This window comes from Numenius arquata, chromosome 2, assembly GCF_964106895.1.
Source record: "Numenius arquata chromosome 2, bNumArq3.hap1.1, whole genome shotgun sequence".
Classification (NCBI taxonomy): domain Eukaryota; kingdom Metazoa; phylum Chordata; class Aves; order Charadriiformes; family Scolopacidae; genus Numenius; species Numenius arquata.
This window is the reverse complement of record NC_133577.1, coordinates 46001051-46022684: the sequence shown is the minus strand read 5'-3', so window position 1 is coordinate 46022684 and position 21634 is coordinate 46001051. Positions and strand designations below refer to the sequence as shown.

At 40.3% G+C, this 21634-nt stretch overlaps 1 protein-coding gene across 2 annotated transcripts in view; it reads right to left on the bottom strand.

Annotated features, from left to right (window-relative positions):
* Window positions 1-21634, bottom strand: part of MARK1 (microtubule affinity regulating kinase 1) — a 59280-nt gene that overhangs the window by 10338 nt on the left and 27308 nt on the right. Inside the window, exons 4-13 of one of the 2 annotated variants that reach the window (XM_074144414.1) lie at window positions 17492-17540; window positions 16314-16379; window positions 15247-15317; window positions 14194-14250; window positions 10359-10595; window positions 10150-10269; window positions 5919-6018; window positions 5206-5318; window positions 3770-3944; window positions 2437-2630 (exon numbers count right to left, since the gene is read on the bottom strand). In XM_074144414.1, the coding sequence (XP_074000515.1) occupies window positions 2437-2630; window positions 3770-3944; window positions 5206-5318; window positions 5919-6018; window positions 10150-10269; window positions 10359-10595; window positions 14194-14250; window positions 15247-15317; window positions 16314-16379; window positions 17492-17540 (1182 nt within the window). The remainder of the gene's footprint in view (window positions 1-2436; window positions 2631-3769; window positions 3945-5205; window positions 5319-5918; window positions 6019-10149; window positions 10270-10358; window positions 10596-14193; window positions 14251-15246; window positions 15318-16313; window positions 16380-17491; window positions 17541-21634) is intronic. The other variant, XM_074144413.1, reaches the window with a different exon arrangement.

The following is a 21634-nucleotide window of genomic DNA, read 5'->3' as shown; positions in this document are numbered from 1 at the left end:
ATTGGAAGCAAATCAAAACAGTTTCAGCCGTTTATGTATATTTTTAATGTCTTCAAATGTACCAGGTTCATCTGTTGACAAAAATTACTTCTCTCATGAGCTACTTTTTTTCCCCCAATAGCTTCATTCACCATTGCATTACTGTGCCATTAGGAGTATGCTAAAAGAAAACATAGAGAAATTTAATCTTGCTTTACTAAGTATTATTATTTAATTCCCATACGCTGTGTTAATGAACAATGTGTCTCCGGGACCCAGAGAACACACTGGGATCCCAGAGAACGTATCCGTCTGGCTGGCTACAGGCTTCCGTGTGCCGGTTCAATTGCCAACTACAGCTTCAGCCTTACAGTTTGTTGCCCCCCGTCAGGAGAGTTTTCAAGAGAAAAGTGAAAAGATTATCGATCTGTGTCAGTCACCCCAGAGATTACAATGCAGATTAACGTGGCAAATAGGTCTTGTAGCAACAAATACCAATGGGACCTTCTGTTACGACTTTCCGTTTGCACATACTTCATAAAACACCCCCAAACACCCTCCACCTGCCCCCGCCACGCACAGATCAGCTGCTGAACACTTACTTTCAGCACGTGACATACAGTTCTCAGTTCTTAACCCAGTACATATTGAATTTGGGGTGGGAGAGGTTTGCAAAGTGCTAGCATTCCATACTGATGTGCGCTGGCAACAGAGTTCAGATCCACTAAGCCTAGGCAGGACCCCATGAACCCCGCAGACTCCTTCTGTAGGACACCACGGACTCCGCAAGATTCACCCCATGTTTGGTGTCCTCCACCCACAGCTTCTTGGTGTCAGCATCACCCCGCAGCAGCCACTGAGTAAACAGTCCCAAAGCCAGCTCATGAGGAAGATTCACAACTGCAGGAACTGGTTTGGAAATTAAACTCTCGGAAGGGAGACAAGTATGACTGAAGGTGATAAATATTCACTTGTTTCTGTGTAAGCTGCTGAACCGTAACTGCTGGCCATCACAAAGCCTTTCACAAAGTCCCCAAAATAGCAACAGAACTAAAAATGTACAAATGCTGAGGTTGCCATTAGCAAGTAAATCAATTTCTCATTCTTCGTAGCAAAGATACTCCATTTAATTAGTTCTCACAAAGCAGAGAAATGCTTTTGACATATCAGCTTCTGCCATACGTGACTGCAATCAGCTTTGGGGCAATAGCTTGGAAAAGCTCAGATAGGAAATTGAATCTTAGAGGACTCAGAGCTCCCACACGCAACGCACAGCGTCAGTTCCTAGACTCTTTGTGGGGGAAAAACCTCTATTTAACATTTGAACAAAAGCATTTAAAGCATCTGCGGGTGTACTGAAGACACAGCCTGCAGGCTGTCAGGAGTTAAGTGAACTTCAGCATTTATTTTGTTTAAAGAGAACTATAGCAGAAATGCAGATCACCTTCCCAGAACATCCAAGATGGGAGAATCCCAAAGGGCATAGAATCCCAAAGGACAAAGAGAATTCCTGCTGCCTGTCTACTGTACTAAAAGACAGACAGAATTTTTGTATTTAATACAGCATGTCTCCTAAATAGCAAAAAGTATAGTTAAATCTTAAATTACGACTAATGCATGTTACAGGCTTTGGTTTTGGTGGTGGGTTTTTTACCCCTCACAAGAACTCCTGCTCCCAAGTAGCTGTTGAACACAGCGAATATTCCTTCATTGTGCATTCTGAACACAGATATTACTGCACATGGACTTCCACAACACAAAGTAGATGCTTTTATAATAGAGAGACAGACTCTCCTGTTTGGAACAAAGATGTCTGAGGCAGCAATACAATAGCGGTTTACAGAACTACGAGTGATATCATCACAGAAGAACTAGCAAATTAATCATTCTCAATGCAAGAACCAGGCTGTAACCCATAACATCAACAGGCACACGCACCAGGGAACGAGTGGGTTGCTCCCCCCGACCTCACCCCATCTCTGAAGGGCAAAATGAAGTGGTTTCAGAAAGCCAAACAGGCAAATTTACAGAGAAAAAGTTCATGATGTTTATTATGCAGATTTATTCAGATGAAATCTCTGATTCAGGAAGTCCTTTGACTTCTTTGCAGAGACACAAGCACTAGAAACCAAAAAAAGAGCGCTCCATATTGGCTCCATTCTGACATTCTTTCCCTAAATATCTACTATTTGTCTTGACAGATCATCAGTTTGCCTAAGCACAGCATTCTTGTGCTCACTGTTACGTTAATGGTAGAAAAAGTGAAGTTGTGGGGGGAAGGGAAAGGTTTATTTTAAAAGGCATCCACTGTAGCCTATTTCTGTCTGCCAGCAAAGGGAACCAGAAATAGACTTTGTGGCTTACTCAGTAACCATCATGTCTATAGTAACCTCATGCAGCAGATTTGGTTTAAATAGGGAAAAATAAATATAACGAGCCAAAAGCACACACACTCACACTGGCAACTGTAGTTGATTTCTTTCTCTCGGGACCCACAAGGGGACTGGCAGCCATCTCTCCTCGGGATCCCACCGTGGTGCTGCCAAGCTTGCGTGAGACATCCTTGTCCCAGTCGTCCTTCTGTTCACTCTCCACACTGTTCGCCTGACCCCTCTTTGTGTATGACACGGCAGGAGGAATGGAGGGACCAACTGCCAAATAAAAACAGTTTTAATAAATACCTAAAAATAATCATGGCTTTCTTCTTGGCCAAAATAGTCTAAATATAATTCCCCGAGTCCAAAAAAAGCATTTGAGCGACCATGACTGCAAACCCGGCACAAACACCAACCTGTTAAATTGAGCTTCCACAGCCTCTATTCTTGTTACCTGCTCCCTCTTCATTCCCCATTTGCAGTTCAGAGTTAGTATCCATTTCACATCAATAGGTAAAACCTACAATTCTAATTCTCATTTTAAACCTGTGCAATTTGTGCAATGTTATGAAAAAAGGAATTAGAGGATACTTTTCAAATTATCTGGTTTTAGTACTTTTTGCCACATATCTTTTCCTCTAAACCCTACAAAGGATCTTTTTCCCCTGAAAGCCCTAGAACTACTTTGTTTTAAAGCATGTTTATACTTGGAAAAAATTACAATTCTTTCCCCCTCATCATTCATTAAAATGCTTTGGGGCAAATCCTCCATCAATAGAATTTTACAGTCCCTTGAAATAAAATCACATCAGCTGATGATCTTTACAATATTGGTTACTTTTCTGAAAAAAACAGCACCCTGTTAACAGATGGAGAATAGTGAAAAAAAAAGGGGGAAAAAATTAGAAATAACCATGTAAATTAGGCAGAGAAAAGGGCAATTTTAGAACTATTTTAGTAACGTGATAGTTTTCTTTGAGCAAAAATCCCAAACCACCTTTCATTTAATGTTTTAGATATGCACTCCTTTTTGATGTAACCACTTTCACCTGAAAACGTTTCCTGAGTACTTGGTAAAATTGTAGTCTCTTGGAAACAAACAATTTGGCCCCAACTCCAAATATACTGATAAACGTCATGGTTTGCTGCCTTTGAGTTTATCCAGACCAATATTCTGCCATTACTTCCTGAACAGGAAACAGCCTCAGGCTCTTATTTAATGAGTCAACCAAGTAACAAGTCCAAAAAATTAAGTGTGTGAATTACAGAGACCCAGATTTGCCACGGAAGCGTTTACAAACAGCAGCACCACAGCGGAGCAGGACAAGATACACAACAAAGGCAGAGAGTGGCGTGGACCTGCCCGGGTCACAAACCACTGCACATCCAGACTGAAATCGTGTGTGTTACTTTACTTGTTGGAATGTCACCCCCACCATGATCGCTGAACCGCCGCTGCTTCTGGTTGGTGGAGACGCTCCGCTGGACCTTCAGGTGCGCGGGGGACTGCACAGAGCTATTGTTGAGGTCGCTGCTCGGACGGGACCTCTGGCCCAAGTTGCTGCCGGACAAGGACTCGCCTCCTTCAAACTGCAGGAAAAACAGGTTTTCAAAGCATAAACAAAACTCAACGTTACTGGTACTTTTATGGCATAATAAAGCCAAGAGTTCCAATCAAAGGCCTTTTTTTTTTTAAATTTAAAAGTGTATCCAGAGTTTAATTTTCTTCTAGATGAATTATCACATCATCTGTGTTTAATGTGCTTTAAAAACACACAGCTAAAGCTAATTAGTTAATGAATGCTCAAAATAAAATTACAAGAATCTTGACAGTACCAAAACCTGTGCTATTTTAAAACCCAAGCCAAAGAATGGCTCTCCCTGCCTTTTTTTGTTTGTTTGTTTTACTGCCTAAAGAGCATTTATAGCTTCAGAACTGTTTCAAAATGCACTGGATTGAGTCAGCAGGGCTACAACAGCAAGTACTACTGATTCAGGGATTCTTTATGGCCTTCAACATATCTTCATAAGGTATGTGACTCAGCCACTAGTTTGCTGGTATCCAAGAAGCACAACCTGTAAGTAAGAGCAGTGGGAAAGACAAATATCCTCTTCCAAACAGTCTGAATCAAAATCATTTTAGAGAGATTCCCTCCACGCTCTGCCATCACAAGGGAATTCTGGCTCAGAGACGCTGTGGGAAAATGCAATCAGGGATGCACGTATCAGACCTACGTCATCTTGGAAATGAAGGAAGGCCAAGGAAGCAGCAGAAAAAAAAAAAAAAAAAGAAAGCCCTGGTCTTGTCTTGATTTCTTGAAAATCCCTGTGGTCCCAAAAGATCTACAGATCCCTCTAGTTCCAGAACAGTCAAAAGATTTTCTATCACAATTTTTTTCATGATTACGATGCAATAAATCAATAGAATATACTACAATATAGTATACAAGTGAGAAAGTATGAGTACATTTCTGAGAAATAAAGGATGTCATGTCTTAGTAGTCAGAAGAATAATTGCTCTAGTCAAATTAACTATTTCAGATTTTAACTGTAAACACACACAACAGAAAGACGACTTAGCATTTAGAAGACATGCCACTGCAGATTAACAGCTACCTTATTGAAAGCAATTCAACGTATTTACAAGCAAACGTGAAGATACTATATTCAGTCTATTTCTTCATATGGGAACTAACAAGATATCCAAGGAAAGGCATTAATAAGTTATCAGTCACATTTTTTTTTTAAGAGAGATGTTACAAAATAGTTCACAAAAACATCAACAACCAGAATATTCAACCCAGCCCAATATAAAGGCCAAAATAGAAGATGTAAATTAGACAGCACTTACCTCAGGTGGTTTTCTACCAAGAAGCAGGTAAGTTGCCATGACTTCATCATACTTTTGGTTTACTAAAGATTCATGGATTTCTTCTCTTGAAAAGCCCATTGTGACCATAATGTCTACAATTAAAAAGAGCTAGATACATTAGCAGAGAAAATGCTTGGGTTTACTGACCACTTAAGAACAAAGAAAATAGAAAAACACCCTTATAATCTAACAGTTAAAAAGGATTCAACTCAACTAGCACCATCTTTGCTGTGGAAAATCAAAAAGGCTACAACTCCATTCTTTCATTGTTACTTTCTTCTTGGAAACTCTCAACTATGTTATTCAACACAGTTATTCAACATTAAATGTTATTCAACAAACAAATAAGCCACTGGCAAACAGGAACTATGAATAGCTACCGGACCAACACAGTATCTTTCTCTGACCACGGCGGATAAAAATTGTTGCCCTCATAAGAAAAATCTGTTTCCCTCTGCCTGTTGGACTCTGTAGTCTTATTTGTCTTTTGCTATGCCTGGAGATTCATGTCAGCTCAGTGAAGTCACAACAGTGGTTATAAAGAGGGCATTGTAATGAAATCTCGCATTTAAATGAAAACATTTTACTTGTACAATGAGATTGTATCTCAAATTTGCTAAGAAAGTTTAGTTTGACTTACAAGATAAAATTCCCTACAGAGATCAGATGCAAAATCCTTGTAAAAACCTTACCTATTCTCTTGGTGTCATTAAAGTCCGGTTCAGGCTCAGTATATGGCTTTAGTTCTTCTTCTTCATGGCCAACATTCATCCACCGATCCTTCATAATTTGCTAAGAGAAGAAAGGAGCTTTAGGTCAATATGCCATTTACGATATCCAATTAAATCTGTGCTACCTGATCTGGGGAAAAACAACTTAAAATTCATAATAATCTGAATACTGCTTTTTCCCCTTAAACCTTTTCCCCTCACATCTTAGTTTCTTCTTTTATCTATCACATCCTTTTGTTTCCATTGGTTCATTCCCCCTTACTATTTACCTTTTACAATACAACACCCCCACCCAAAATATCAGAAAAAATACTGAGGAGAAAAAAAAACACCCTGCAGTTCCAACACACAAAAACCTTTAACTTTGTACCCTTCACTCCACCTTAGTGTCCTCTTGCCGAGTGCTTGACACTCATGCCCTGGTCTTGGTTAGGATCCCCAGATGTTACTAGAATACCAACTCTACCACATTAAATAACTCCTTCAAATAACAACAGAGGAAGCGTTTGGAAACTAAGGAACATTTCAGGAATATGCCGATGCTTCCTGCAGTCATCTGTTTCAAGATCCCGATGCCAACTGGTCATTTTTTCCTGTGGATCTTCTCACTGCACTTGACCTAAATATGTTCTCAGTTTGGCTGGAGGGAGAAACGCCTCTTAACTCTCCCTCTGCCATGCAGGCATTTACTTTAAATCTCTCTCCTGCATTCTTTGGAAAGTTTCCTGCTGCTGTGGCCTGGATCTTTTATATTCCTGCAGAACCAATCAGCTGGAATCCCCAACCATCACCACAATTTCTCCTTAAGGACATATTCATCTTTTTTACAACAGCTAAAACCATTTTCCCTGCTACAGCAACAGGCACACAGGGAGAGACACCAATATCACTCACTAGATTGACGGATGAGTGAAACAACTGCCAGCAAGTCAAGTTTCCCACAAGCTCCAAATATGCCTTGCAAGTACTGAATTGAGTTATTTCTCACAAAGAGCAAAAAACTCAATTTTCCATTGATAAAACCAAGTTCTTTGTATATAGCGCTGCTGCCAAATTACAGACCCAAATTGCTGTATCCTTACAAGAACAAGAGAGAAGTTTGTCCTTGGGCCAGTTAACATTTTGCTGACAATAAGACTTAAGGATTTGTTCAAAGTTGTGCCATAGAATTCATTTTTTGTTTTTTTGAGGGGGATGAAGGGAAAGAGACTGTGAACACATATTGCCATATTGCATTTCTGGCACACAGAGTGTGAGTGTATTTGACAACAGACTTTGGTTACATATTTGTAGCCTTGCAGTGACGTTATAGTCTCCCCAAAGGGTACTATGCAGGGTCTGCAATTACAGTTTCTTAAAGATACTGTTCATCAAATCTAAAGTTTAAGCACAATGAGGTGTTGGGGTGACAGGAATCGCACTGCTCAAATCCTACCTCCCTTTCTTGATCCTTCCTGAAGGACCCAACAATTCCCACTAACAGTTTTTCACTTCTCTTCAGTAGGTGGATCTAAAGTTCAGTGTGATCTCCTCTAGGTTTCCATCTGCTAAATAACTAAACTTTTGCCAACTTCTCTCTTTTAAATACATGATTTCATGGGCACACTGAGTTATTGTACAACTCCTAAAACAGGCTCTTACCATCGAGCATTTTGAAGCGACACAAATGATCCATATTACCCCTGGGTAAGTCCAGCTGGGGTTCCAGGCAGCTGACTGAAGGGGAGCAGCCTTGGTCAGGGTATTTAAAGATTGACACAGACTTTATTTCTTAAAGATCAACCCGAACTGAATTTCAATCAACTAGATATTATTGATGAGTTTTCCCTCAATTTTCAGGAGAACTGTCTAATAAAGATCTGGCCTAGCTCAAGACCTGTCTGCCTCAAAATTATTTACTTTATTACTCTCTGTAAGTAAAAATTCCCACATTGCTCTGTGGGAATTTCACATAGCGTTGCCTTGCAAAGAATTGAAGACTGGGGGCGGTGAGGAGGAATTTGTTGGAATCCTGATAGTTAGGAGATCCACAATTTTTTTCTGACTATGCATTTTTCCCATCTCTTCCTGAGAAGATTTAGTGCTTTACAACAACATTCTCTTGCTTCTAAAATGTTTTCTCTGTGCTGCAACCATGAAAAAGCGTCCAGATGAACCACTTTAATGAAGATTTGCCTCATCCTTGCCAGAGGAGAAGAGCTAAGTCTAACCGACACGGTGCTGATCCCAGGTCAGTCTCAGCTTCGGTGCTAATATCAGACAAACATCCCATCGGATGCTCCAGGAAGAGCACATGTGGGAAATGCACAGCTGGGACTGAGCAAATTATTAACAGACAAAGCACAAACAAAAATCCTGCCCACCCAAGACAATATTGTCTTTCCACTTTCAGAAACTTCTAATAAATATATACTTTCATTCTAAACGTCTTTTTACAAGTGCTCATACAGAAGAAACAGTTATTTCATTCCAAACCATGTACCATAGCTTTCTAATTCAACAGACATGTGATTTCAAGAACATTCATTTTAAAAGAGTTTATGGTGTCTCCCCCTCGATTAGCACACTGATCAATGCCAGTCAGCACCAGTATCTTGGTGCTGGCTCAAGACCCTCTGTCACACATCACATTTTCTCGCTCTCTTCTGCACAATCTGACAACTACGGCAGCAAGGTTGCTAATCCAACACCTCTCTGCAGGGACAGGGAGAGCTGGTAACATTACAGTATCTAGAAGGAAAGTGAAACTAGATCTGAGGAGAAACTGCTGAAAATCCAGAGGAAAGTTCAATAAAAGAAAAATCTGTTTTCCTAAAACTTAAAACATGACACAGGAAAAAAGCTATCTTTCACCATCTTCGAGTGATGACACTCTTATCATTATGTCCCCTAGACAGTAATAAACACAACATAATTAATGAGTATCAGTGAAGTAGAAGACACCATTCACTATGCTCTTCAGCGCAGATTTTATTCAAGATAAAACTACGCATAACAAGTCACAAACCAGCATCAGCTTGAAATAAGCTGCGTGCAGACAGCGCTCAGGAAGTACATGCTTCCCCGCAGAGGTAGCATCCATGCCAGGGAGCGTAAGTCATGCCACTACAAATAAAAAGCTGCTGAAATGGGATTTATTCTCTGGAACACCATCCAGTGCTGCGCAAGTGCGCACAGAAAGATGAAACAAAAGTCACTGGTGATTAACTCATGCAAATACTATTTTAAAACCATTCTATTTTCTGCTCTACTTCCAGCTCTATGGTAAGTAGATGCTATTTTAAAAAGTCTCTCTTTGTTAAAGAACTCACAAAATAGAACAGAGCAGCATTTAGATTGAACTTCACACAAAATATTTGTTAAATATCAGCTCCAGAGTTACCCAGCAAGTACAGGCCAACACAGCAATCCTGAACAAAACAGCCCCTTAGAAACACCAAACCTTTTAGACACCTTACAAGTTATACACGGATATTCTCTGCATCCCCTGAAGAGAAAACTTTATTTACTAACAAAAAACCTTAACCATAACTCAGCAGAAGCCCTAAAAGATTTTAGCTGAGGGACACAGCAGTTATTATTATATACATTAATTTTCCAGCTATTCAGAAACAAAGCTACCAGAAGGGGGAAAAGAAGGGACTGAAGAGAAATAACTAGCAATTATTAGCTTATCATTCAGTGTTCTTAGTGTTTGTCTGTATTATGGCACTAAAGCAAACAAAAAACCACATAGTTTTTGATCACATTTATTCTTCTTCTATCTTTCCTTTTTAACAAGTCATGCTGGAAACAGTAAGTTAAGTCGAAAACACTTATGGAACTGCCTGCTGCTGGTCTTGTTTTCATGAGAAACTCCAAGCAGAAGGTATTTCCAATCTTTTCCTGCTTTCCACACATTCCGAACCAGCTCTGGCTGGAACAAGCAGGAGCAGTTTGCAGTTTGAAATGCTCTTAGATTATAGTCTTTACTCAGCTGCAACTAAGGTTAGACTTTCATTTGTTAACACTTTCTGTTTTCAAGCTGCTCTGTTGCTAGGACACTTCCTCATTATCTTTTTTTTTGACAAGACTTTTGGGCCCTTAAAACAGAAAGTACCTACTGTGAAAAATACAGAAGTCTTAAGCAATTATTGTATTTTATTCTTTCTTAATCTGAAACCTCTTTTTTTTCCAAGATGAAATGACTTACTTCCAAGCTGCCTCGTTTTATTGGGTTCAGTACTAGTAGCTTCTTCAGTAGATTTTCACAGTCTGTGGACATATAGAACGGAATGCGGTACTTCCCCCTCAGCACTCTCTCCCGCAGTTCCTTTAAAACAAAGTTTTAAAAGGTGAGCCCACTAATGGCAAAGAGAATTTAAAGAGAGTAAAAGCCAAGCTTTCATACTGTGACTGTACCTTTAGATTCTGACCATCAAACGGCAACGACCCGCTCACCAGTGTGTACAGAATCACCCCCAGGCTCCACACATCTACCTCAGGGCCATCGTATTTCTTCCCTTGGAATAGTTCAGGAGCAGCATAAGGCGGGCTTCCACAAAACGTGTCCAGTTTATTACCAACTGTAAATTCATTACTAAAACCAAAGTCCGCTATTTTAATGTTCATATCTGCATCAAGTAGAAGGTTTTCTGCCTAAGAGAAAAATAAAACAGGAGAAGAACAACTTATGCATCACAGTAAGATCAATATATTACAGTGTATTATTTATCAATAAGTGCAAAAATGTTTCTTCTTCTAAAGTGGTTCACCATCTGTATCTTTCTGGCAGAACAGAAGAAACTAATCTCCCTGAATATATTACAAAGACTGAAAATCCACTATGCTTATTCAGGAAAATATAACTGTTCAAAGCAGCTAAATGGATTGGGAAGTCAGCTAGTGATTCAGCTATGGAGATTTTCTTTTCTGGAAGAAATAACTTAGTTCGGCTTCAGACTGAAGTATCAGGCATCTCAAAACAGCAGTTTCAGCTTTTGACAGGCTCGTGCCAACTTCTGATGCTGAGGAACAGAAATCTAATCCCAGACACCATCTACTGCTTTGGTGGAGTCAATGTCAGAGGGGATCCAAGACTTTAAAAGAGGACCTCTTCTGCTCACAGGATGGAACATGTGAAGCTACATGCTGTATCTTGACACACTGTACTAAAAATTTCTCTCCCCTTTATAATTAGCATTTGCTTTAGCAATAACACCACCGAGGTGTTTAACACTCAAATATTACACTGTGAATGAAGAAATGCTTGTATTACACACCTAAGAATAGTAATGCCTGTGCAGCAATCCCCATGTGAATGCAACGTGTCATATATACATAGGTGCAAGTACAGGAAGGGTCAGTAAAGCAGGATCAGTAAACAGGATCTTATACTTAGTATCACAGGTCGGTCAGAAGATTTAAAGAGTGAGACTGGAGAAATACTAACACATTACTGGAAATAAATAAGGTGCATGCCTCAAAACACAAAGATGCTGTGCAGGGAGCACAGCAAAACTGGGTCCCAGCTGCTGATCTGCACGAGTGACATGGGAGCAGCACCAGCAGTGCAGGAGCCCTCCTTTAACGGGAGAACAGGCCTCAGCCAGAGCAGAGGATTCACCTCATTACCAAACACCAGTTCTACAGCAAACACACACATCTCTCATGGGATGCTGCACTCCAAATTGCGCCCAGAAAATAAAAAAATGTCTTAGTTCAGGATTAGAGAAGCAGCAAACAATTTGTTAGTTGCTTTGATTAAAAGGATAAACATGATTTTGTTTGGGTTTGTTTGTTTGCTCGTTTTGTTTCATTTTTAATAATTTCACTTGCACTCAATGAACAGAACAGGAGACAATTAACTACCAGCATATCACGCCAATAGACACGCAACAGAATTTAGCCTTTACAGGAATAAAATAGAACCCATTTTTACAAACTAACTATCCAGGAAAATATTTTATTTTCCCAATTCATGACCTGTAATCTCAGCTGGTTCCATCTGATGCGCCTGCAGATGGACCCACAGAGATATTTTCCAGATTTGACAGCCTTCTACATCACTGCACAAAGGCTTCATTTTCCTTGTGGTGAAAACATCACTGTCAGCGCAGCTGCTCTGTGATTACAATAGTCCTCCCCGTGCAGCACCGCTCTGCTACCCAAGTACCCCACGCTTCTAAGTTTCTTACTTCAAACAAAGACACCAAAAAACCCTTTTTAACATGCCAAATAGAAAGACAATGCTCTTGCTGGTTACATGATCAGAGCAAAAAGTTTTAACAGTCACTGAAAAAGTAAGTTAAGTTTTGTGCATCACGGGATGAGCAGAGTTGGAACTGGTTATAGCCTTTTCTACACAAGCTGTTTATAATCACAGAAAACTAAAAGGAGAGAGTTTAAGCAGCCGTGGGCCCTGCACCCCCTCTTCTGCCAGAACAGCCTTGACAAACTTGCACACTTTCTTATACATCTTCCTGGTTTGGTCTGAAGTAACCTACATTTGATGGAGTTTACCTTACCATTTTAAAGCCAAAAAGGCTTATAAACAAATCTTCATGGCAGTGCTAACAAATGTCCCTTGTCAGCGTGCCCATACCGTGGGGATGGTCAACAGGAGCAGCTGCAAATTCAGACACAACTTTAAAGTTGCTTCTTCCTTCTCTGCAGCTCCATAAGAAGAATGAGACAGAGATGGCACATAAGGTTTGGAAAGAAGACATGAAGCAACACCACCTTCTCAAAGCCACACCTTTAGCCCTTTTTTCCTTTGGGGACTGTATTTTTCACTAGCCAGGCTGACTAGTGCTCAATCACATCCGACACAGAACTCTTCAGGTGAGTTTATTGTAACTCCATCCAAGAGCAAACAGAGAAAAAAGCAAACAAGCAGATTATTTTGGAGCCTGCCTGTGCTGCAAACAGGAAGGAGACCAGCAGCAGAGAACTTGTGACAGACGGTAGAAGGGACCCATCCAAACACTGTGGAGCAGTTTAGTGTAGTCCTGTGAGCAGCGCAGTGAGCTGCACCAAACTATGCAGTGAAGGAATGAACGAGGGGGGAAGCTGTGATGGGAGAAAGAGCGAGGAGCAGGATGCTGAATAACTGCAGGGTTAATGCCATAAGACCCAGTAACACTCCCCTTTAGGGAGCTTGACAAAACGCTCATGGGCTCCAAACACCACGCAAGACAGGGAGGATTTTTTTTTTAAATCAAGATTTCAATGAGATTCAGCCCTTTCCTTCCCTGCATTCTGACTTCAGGGTGCTGGCCAGGCACACCCACCACCAGATGACAATGGTCCTGGGGCAGGAGGACTCTGCAGAAAAGGATGGGTTATCCAGCACCATATGCACATGCAGGAGCTGGCAGATCGACAGGTATCAGGGAACGGATTTGTGATAAAGAGGTTGAGAGCACCCCGCAGTGTATTGTAAGAAAGTTAAGACAGAAGATAGCGGTGAAAAGAACCCGTAGGAATTATTCAACCTCAGCTTTTCACAAGTATTTAGATACATTAGTAAAAAAGAACCTACACCAGTGTTTTCTTTGTAAACATACAAAGACACCAAAGCAAAAGCACAAGCCAGTCTTTAACTAGGTGAAGATGTTGTGTCCAAGTCCGGTGACACCTAAACTTGGCAGGAAGACAACTTCAGACTGAAGGCTTAGGTTGTACCTGCAATTGCTGAACTCTTTAACATGCTTTGGTATGTTTATACACATAGATTACTAGAAAGCATCAAAAAAAGGAAATTCAACTAATTTCTGTTTACCTTCAATTTATTTTTCTGCCTGAATTAAACACTAGATTACAAAACAGAAGTTCAAATGGATTAAAAACCTAACATATTTCTTATGTATCACTAAGAAAAGACCATTTTATGTATCTCACAATATATTTTAACTGAAAATGTTTTAATTAAGTAGCGCTGACTGGTATCATTGAACTTCTGCAAGTCCAGTGTGTAGATACCCGCATGCCAGCAGATACAATTCTTTGGAGAGCACATCTTTTTCCTAAAGCCATAACTGGAATGAAAGTAACACATGTTCTATTCTTGTCTCTCCCCTGTTCCAACAGCCACGCTACATGACCTGTGTGCTTCAGAAAATTGAGAATAAAATACATGTGGTAGTTCCCTCACTCACATATTTAAGGTATTCAGGGACAATGGCAAGGAAAGTATATAGAATGGAATTGAGTCTATACTGTCAACGAACAAAACGAAAAGTAAGTAACAGCCTACCTTAAGATCACGATGAACTATGCACTTCTGATGACAGTACTGCACAGCAGACACAATCTGAAACACCAAGATGATCAGTGAAATATTTTATTTCCATCTCAGTCTAAGTTTTCATATATAATTTCGTAATTTTGGCTCCTGATATGATTCAGTAGAACACAATAAATTAATAAATAAACCTTTCATTCTAGAAAACATTCATGTAAGTTTCATTAAAGCTCAAATACTAAAACAAAAAGGTCCCTAAAAGCAGCTCATTTTCTTATTAAAAAAAGTTTAACGGATACTCCTCAAGGTAATAGGAGAAACACCTGTTTTAAATGCAGATCACCCATTAGCAGTAACTATAAGAGGAAATTATTCCATCCTCCACCCCAATAGCCGGATGTACCATTTCAGATTTTATCCTCTGAAATATTTGCCGCATATCTCTGCAATTCATCCCTGACAGAACAGTTCATTCAATATTTTCAAATACATTTTTCACATACATATAACAAAAAACAAGTCCGAAACAGCAAGTTAAAAGCAGTTTCTTTACTTGTTAATTATATACCTTAATTCTGAAAAATACCAAATTTTGTTTATTTATCTAATTAAAACTTTTCACAAAATAATCACTGAAAACAGGCTAAGAAAAAGATTAAGACGAGAAAGTCTATAATAAGAATATAAAAGCCTGTTACGGCATACCCTTCATACAAAACAGTGTGACATGACACAGCAATACACGTCATATCAACATCTCTAGATAGAACATCTGTTAAATTCTAAAATATTCAGAAAAGGATTGAAACCTCAAGTGAGTCACAATAAAGAATGCGACTCATAGGAACATCCACTAAAGAAGAATGTAAAACAGTGTTACTATTTTTAGACAGTATGTAGGAAGCAGATACTTTTCTCTTTGGGGATTTTTTTTCCACTCCAGCTTTAATAAACATTATCACAACAATGAATACTTTTTTAAAGTAAAAGGAGTGCCTCACACTCATGTCTATCTGAAAACAGCATCAATAGAAAAAAAAGCAAGAGTGAACGTTAATTTCGTACCTGCCTGAATTTTGCACGAGCCTCTTTCTCTTTCATTCTTCCATGTGCAACCAGGTAGTCAAACACTTCTCCTGACCACGACAAGGACAGAACATCAGTCCTGTTGCCTAGGTTTGATTTTTGACTATCCTACACAGTTAAATCATGCTTGAAAACAACACCCACCTCCCTTCCACCCCCGGCTTCTTGAAAGGAAAGGAAATACAAGCAGCCTTTTTACTGTTTGCACTGGATTTAACTTTTCAGACATGTAATAGTCAACAAATATAAAACTGGAACCCTTCATACTAAGGCTTCTTCAATTTTTAAAATAAATCTACTTAAAAACTAAAACAAAAAAAAATTACTTTAATCATGAAAAACATTCATATTGTATCTAAGACACTGGGAAACAGGCACTTGTTTCGTACCAGATTCATTCTGCATATGTCTAGTGGTTTCACTTAACAGTATCTACATTACTGCTGGTTTTTCCTTCTTGTTCCCTTTCCAATAAAGCTGCTCAAATGCTTTCCAGGTCCTCACCTTTGCGCTGTCTGAGGAGCACCCTTCCCCAGCTGGCCACTACCCCTGTGCTGGGTTCCCTGCCTACATGTCAAACCTCTCCCATCCAGATGCTCAGCAGCTTCTCCAGCAGACACCCACCCTCTCCCTCACTTCCTATGGCCCTGCTGGTCCCCATTCCTGTGCTCCTTATTCCTGTCCCCTGGATCTGCTGCTCCCAGGGCTTTGGCACATGTTTTCAAGATAAAATGAGGCACCGGTGCTTGCCTAAATATAGCAGATAAATACTGATTCTGGCAAAAACTTGACTCAGCACCAGATTATCCCCTGAAGTTCCAGCAGAAGCCTCAGAACGCTAAGTACCCTCAAGCACAAACCCAACAGGTTACTTTATGGAACATGACACAAGAAAGCCTGTCCCAGGAGATCTGCTGGGACCGCCAGGAAGGTCAGACTGGAATAATCCATTAACCATAAAAGTCTTAAATCACTCCTAAGCATGCAACCGGCATGGCTTTCTGTATTTCAGTTTATCCTTAAAGCAGAATTAAGAATCCACTTACCCCCACTGGCATATTCCATTACCAAATACAACGTCTTTTCAGTTTCAATAACTTCAAATAATTTTACTGCAAGAAAAATGAATGAGAGAGATTGCGGCAAGGAGCAAAAGCACAAAAAATCATACTTATGAAGTGAGTATAATTTATGGCCAGTGATAACACTAAACCATATGAAAACTTTATATCCTTTAGGTTAGCATTCTTTTGAGGGGAAAAAAGCAAAATTAATTTCTAAATCACAGTTGATAATAAAGCATATTAATTCACAATTTTCTCAGAAGTTTATGCACACTGTACAAATAAGCTCATGCTGAAATTAGTGTTTAATTTGACACAGGCGTCTTTAAGATCACACAAACCTTCCCTGTTCCGCTAGTAAACCGCTCCCAGTTAGAAACCTGAGAGTCTGACCAACTGAAAACCCAGTGAATAGCAGAAACATTAAGTCTGAAAGACTTTCCTCAGCTCCTAATAGTAACCACTTATTTAAAAAAAACACACCCCGCTGCCACCCTGAGAAAACCAAGGCCAGCAGGAGGTAAGACACAAGCCTTCAGGGGAGGGGGTGGGAGGCCTGGCAGGTGACACCTTTACTCCTCAGCCATACCTCTGTGCCACCAGCCCCCTGGCTGAAGCCAGGGCCACTAACTGTCTCTGAACAGGCCCATCCGGCCCTCCTCAGCCAGAGCTGTCATCACAAGGCAGGGCCCTGAAGCTGCGGGGCAGGTGACAGAACTAAAGCAGAAAGGGAAAAGTACATACTTTGTAGTTCTGATTTTCTGGAAATTGCAGTCAGAGGGAGTCTTTCCTAGACTGAACTAATGGAGTTTTGCTACTTTCGCCCAAGGAACTCATGGTTTTTGGCCTCAAGAGTAATTTCCATGGAAGAGGGGATCTGGAGCCCTCAAAGCCCGTCGTGCTCAGCATTTCCCACTTCGTGTTAAGGCTTTCCAGGACTGCGCAGTTTATCTCCTCAGAGCAAAACTCTTGTTTCAAGCAGAGTCAATACAGGAGGTGAGACAATGAAACACTTACTGAATGCTCGCTGTCCTGTTAGCTCAAAAAAGTTTAACAAACAGAAGCATAGCAGTAAAGTACATTCAAATAAAGCCAAAGAGAGTAAAACATAAACAGTATAATAAAAAAAAAAAAAGGTTGCAGAAATGCAGGACTCCTACCAATATTGGGATGATTCAGTATCTTCATTATTCGTACTTCTCGAAACAACTGTCAAGGAAGCAAGACAAATTTCTTAAGACTGTGCTTATTAGGGAAAAATGACGCAAGATATGGAATTTTAGATGACAAAAAGGAGTAGTGTAAGCCACAGAAAATAGCATTAGCATAAAATACAGATAAATATAGACCAGTGAACTCTACAAAACATAATCTACATCTTATACGTTATATAAAAAACCCCAATACCAACTACATACCAAAACCAGACCAACGGCCTTGGCGACCGGCGAGCTCAGCTCATTACCCTGAACACATACAGAACTGGGGGTGCAAACATGAGCTGTGGTACCACAGGGCAGCCGGACATGCAGATGTGAAAATGGAATTAGACACCAGGAATGCTGACAAGCCCCAGTCCTGCTGCTCCGCAGAGGTGCAGTGGGCGATTCACTTCTCTCACAACTACCAGATTTCACCCTGGGTCACAGACAACGATGCCCCCTCCCCTCCCAGCAAGGCCTGGAGGTTTGTGATTGATGAAAGTCCACTTTATGATCCTGACTCACACAATTAAAAACAACTGGACAACTTACAGCCTTAAGTGTATACACTTAGGATGACAGTGGGTTTACTTTTTGTTTTTTTAAACCAGAAACAAAAGGTCTCCGCTCCTAAATTTCTAGCATTGATGGGTTTATTGATTAAATAAGAGATGAAGTAAGACTAATACGGCCTCAACAGGCAGAAGGCAGAGGAAGGGAATCCCAAATGACTACACGGTTGTGTTATTCTATACGTGAGGCTGTCAATACCAATAAGCCCGCGCTGTTTCACTTCACGTGAACAGCACACCCCCTTCCTCACGCCTATGCACGGGGCTGCAGGCTCCGCAGCCCTGCACTGGGCTGAAGTAGGGTGCAGAGACAAAGGATGAGACTTTCACTGGCTTCGGTGTAACACTGAAACATTCTGGAAACACCTTCTCACTCCAGCCCTCCTTCCAGAGCCCTGGCCCAGTGCAGGAGTGTGTGGCCATGTGCCCCAGGACACCTCTCCCTCCACTTTCAAAATCAGTCCCATCTGTGCAGACGCTGCCTCTGCAGAAGAGTGCAATGATGTGACCCAGAGACCAAAGCTCCTCAGAGAGCAGCACTTTGGTTTCTACTTTATGACGGTTGAGGCTACAAGTTAAGAGGAATTAAAATTCTTTTGCTTAGACAACACTGATGGTTTTTACTCCATTTGTGCAACTTAATCATAACATTTCTAAAATTCTGCATTTATTCTACAAGTTAAGACTACAAAGCAACATCTTTTTGAAATTCAGCTTGTGATCAAGCAATATTATTGGAGTTCTATATTTACATTATTTAAGTATTTCAAGCTAGTTACTATCCACTTGCCTTAAAATTGCCATTAAAACAATTTCAGATGGGAGTAAAGACTATAAAAGCATTTCTCTGAGAAAACATGAACAGCACGATGCAGTTTGCTTGTGTTTAAAATGTAACACATGGATACCTAATCCTATTAGATATTAATAGAATTAACTTTAGCAAATATTGTTTCCTCGTAAAGCAGTTGTTCCCATGAAAAAAAAACATACCAGGCTATTCTTTGTGCATTTTTTTTTGTTTTTCTAAGTATTTGAATTTGTTGCACAAGAAAACGTTTCTCAGCTCAATCGATATCAATTAGTCAGAAGCGAACAAATCTAACCCAATAGATGGCACAACTTCAGAAGAGCTTCTAAGCAAGTATGTGGAAAACTGCAATTCCTGCCAGAAGATTCTAAAGATATTTCATAACGTAACAGTATTAATGCTGGTATAAAAGTTACAGCAATGAAGGCATGTCTTCATAAGCAGGATTAAAGTGTTAGACTTCTATAAATAAAATAATTTCATATCTAGAAAAAAGATCATTAAGAAGCACAATTTTACATGTAATGTGAAGCACACGGTAATTGCAAAAAAAAGAAGTGCATTATTCTATCCAATATTCTCACAGGATTTAGAAGTTTACTAATTGGTTTAAGATTCAGATTGATCTTCCAGTGACATGAAATTTTGTTCCACGTTATATGTATAATTTTTCCTTCCATAAAGGAAAAAGTCTATTAGAAGAGAGACATAAAACTCTGCTTTTCTCAAGACAGAACATTACTGACCTCTAGCCTGATGCAGATACTTTGTTATATGAAAGAAACACTTGCTCTGGTTCTGAACGGAAGACATCACCAAGACCCAAAGTATGGGTTTAGGTTTATTCCATACAAACACCAATAAAATTTTTTTACTACACTTTGTATTATATACTCTCTTGAATAGACATTTTTCAGAAAACTGAAGCCCATGTTCTCATACAAAAGCAGGTACAGTCCTGGTAGTCACCATGAGTACATCAAGAGGAAGCAATTAGCCTCAACCTTTGAAAAGAAAGCAGCTATTCCAAGAGAAACTCTAAACGAACTCAGAGTCAGTATTTTCTTGCTGGTTAGTAGCTCTGAGGCAGGCTGCTTGTTTGTTTGGGGATTTTGACTCAAAGGCTCTTTTAATGTGGGATGAAATGCGTTTGCACGCTTCCAGCAAGAGTTGGACAAGGCTGAAGCAGCTGGATCTCAGGTGATGCTTGTCCACACAAATCGTGTAAAGCATAAACTGAATGGAAACTGGCTGTTTTATTTTACATACAGGATGATGCCAGCCTCCCTATGAATGTGTAAAAGCAGGGAAAGAGAGAAATCAGCAGAGTAAGAACTGAAAGAATAGTAGAAATCTTGGAACCCACCTGTCGGTACCTGTTGGCTGAATGGCTGGCTCTGAGAAAAGATTGAAACCCTTCAGTGGCTGTACTCCCTGCAAGCCTCCTCTCCTGACTACCTGCCTGCCCTGAAACCACAGCACACAAGGCTGCCTTCTTCATGGGGAGATCCACATTCCTCAGAGCTCGTGCTTTGCAGTTGTGACCAGCTTCTGACAAGCTTCCAGCAATTCTCTACCTGGAAACTCACAGTTTCAGACCTTCTTCTGAAGTAACTCAGGTATAGGCATTCCTCAATTGAGGCAAATGTAACGTCAATTTAAATAATATATATTTAAAAATATATATATAATAAAAAATAACGTCGGTATTTCCCATAATGCTGCTACGTAACTAAGTCAAGCAGCTTTGCTGAAGCTCATCGCGACAGAGACCTCCCAACCCAGGCAGAAAGAAATTGTCTGAAAGGCTGGGAGAAATAGGGAGCAGCACTGTGCAGAGACCACAAATGCAGCCAGGTCACACCGTGTGTGGTTCCCAGCCCGTATCATTCAGGGGGATGTGCGACGGTCTCTTACCTAAGGAGTGGGGAGAGCAGGGAACCTGATTTCAATACAGGTATTCACAACAGCAGAGGGGGAGCGGGCTGGAAACAGGGAAAACGAACTGTTCTCCGGAGTCCTGATGTATATTCAGGATTTTATTTGGTCCAGTACAAAAGCACATTTATACAAATTAAGAAAATGCTAATGCTCACTCCTCCAATTTTCCTCTCACAAGAGAGAAACAATCCAGAAAAATCTCTGAACAATGGGTAACACTTGGATAAAAGCCTTACCAGTATTCAAGTATTAGAGTATGTTATTCTATATTGAAACTCCGCATTCTGTGGAGCACTACTGTGGGATAAATCTCCCACACACACTTTCCCCTGGCAGAAGTGTGCTGGTAACTCTGTATTTACCAGCTGAGATGTCTGTACCCCAGAGCCACTACATCCCTCAGCCGTACTCAGGGAACCTCTGCTTGCAAAGGAAGAGATGCATTGAAGCGACAAGACCACAGTTATTTCCTCCAAAGCCAAGTTTGTTAATTTTATAGATATCTGGACAGAACAGTGAGATCAGTTCTGCTCTCATGACAAGGCGAGCTGCAGGATTATACAGTGATCTATTTTACTGATTAAAAAAATAGCACTTTCAGATTCAGGGACACCTCTCTTTCCTCAAGCAGCAGCATACTGCTCTCCCAGAGGGGGTAAGTGCTCTCCAACTTCTGTCCCCCTACCCCATTTATAGGGCTGTTCTTCATTCCTAAAGTGCTACCATTCAAAAATGCTCTTGAACAAGCACCTCCTTGTTGTGAATGGGTTATAGCTT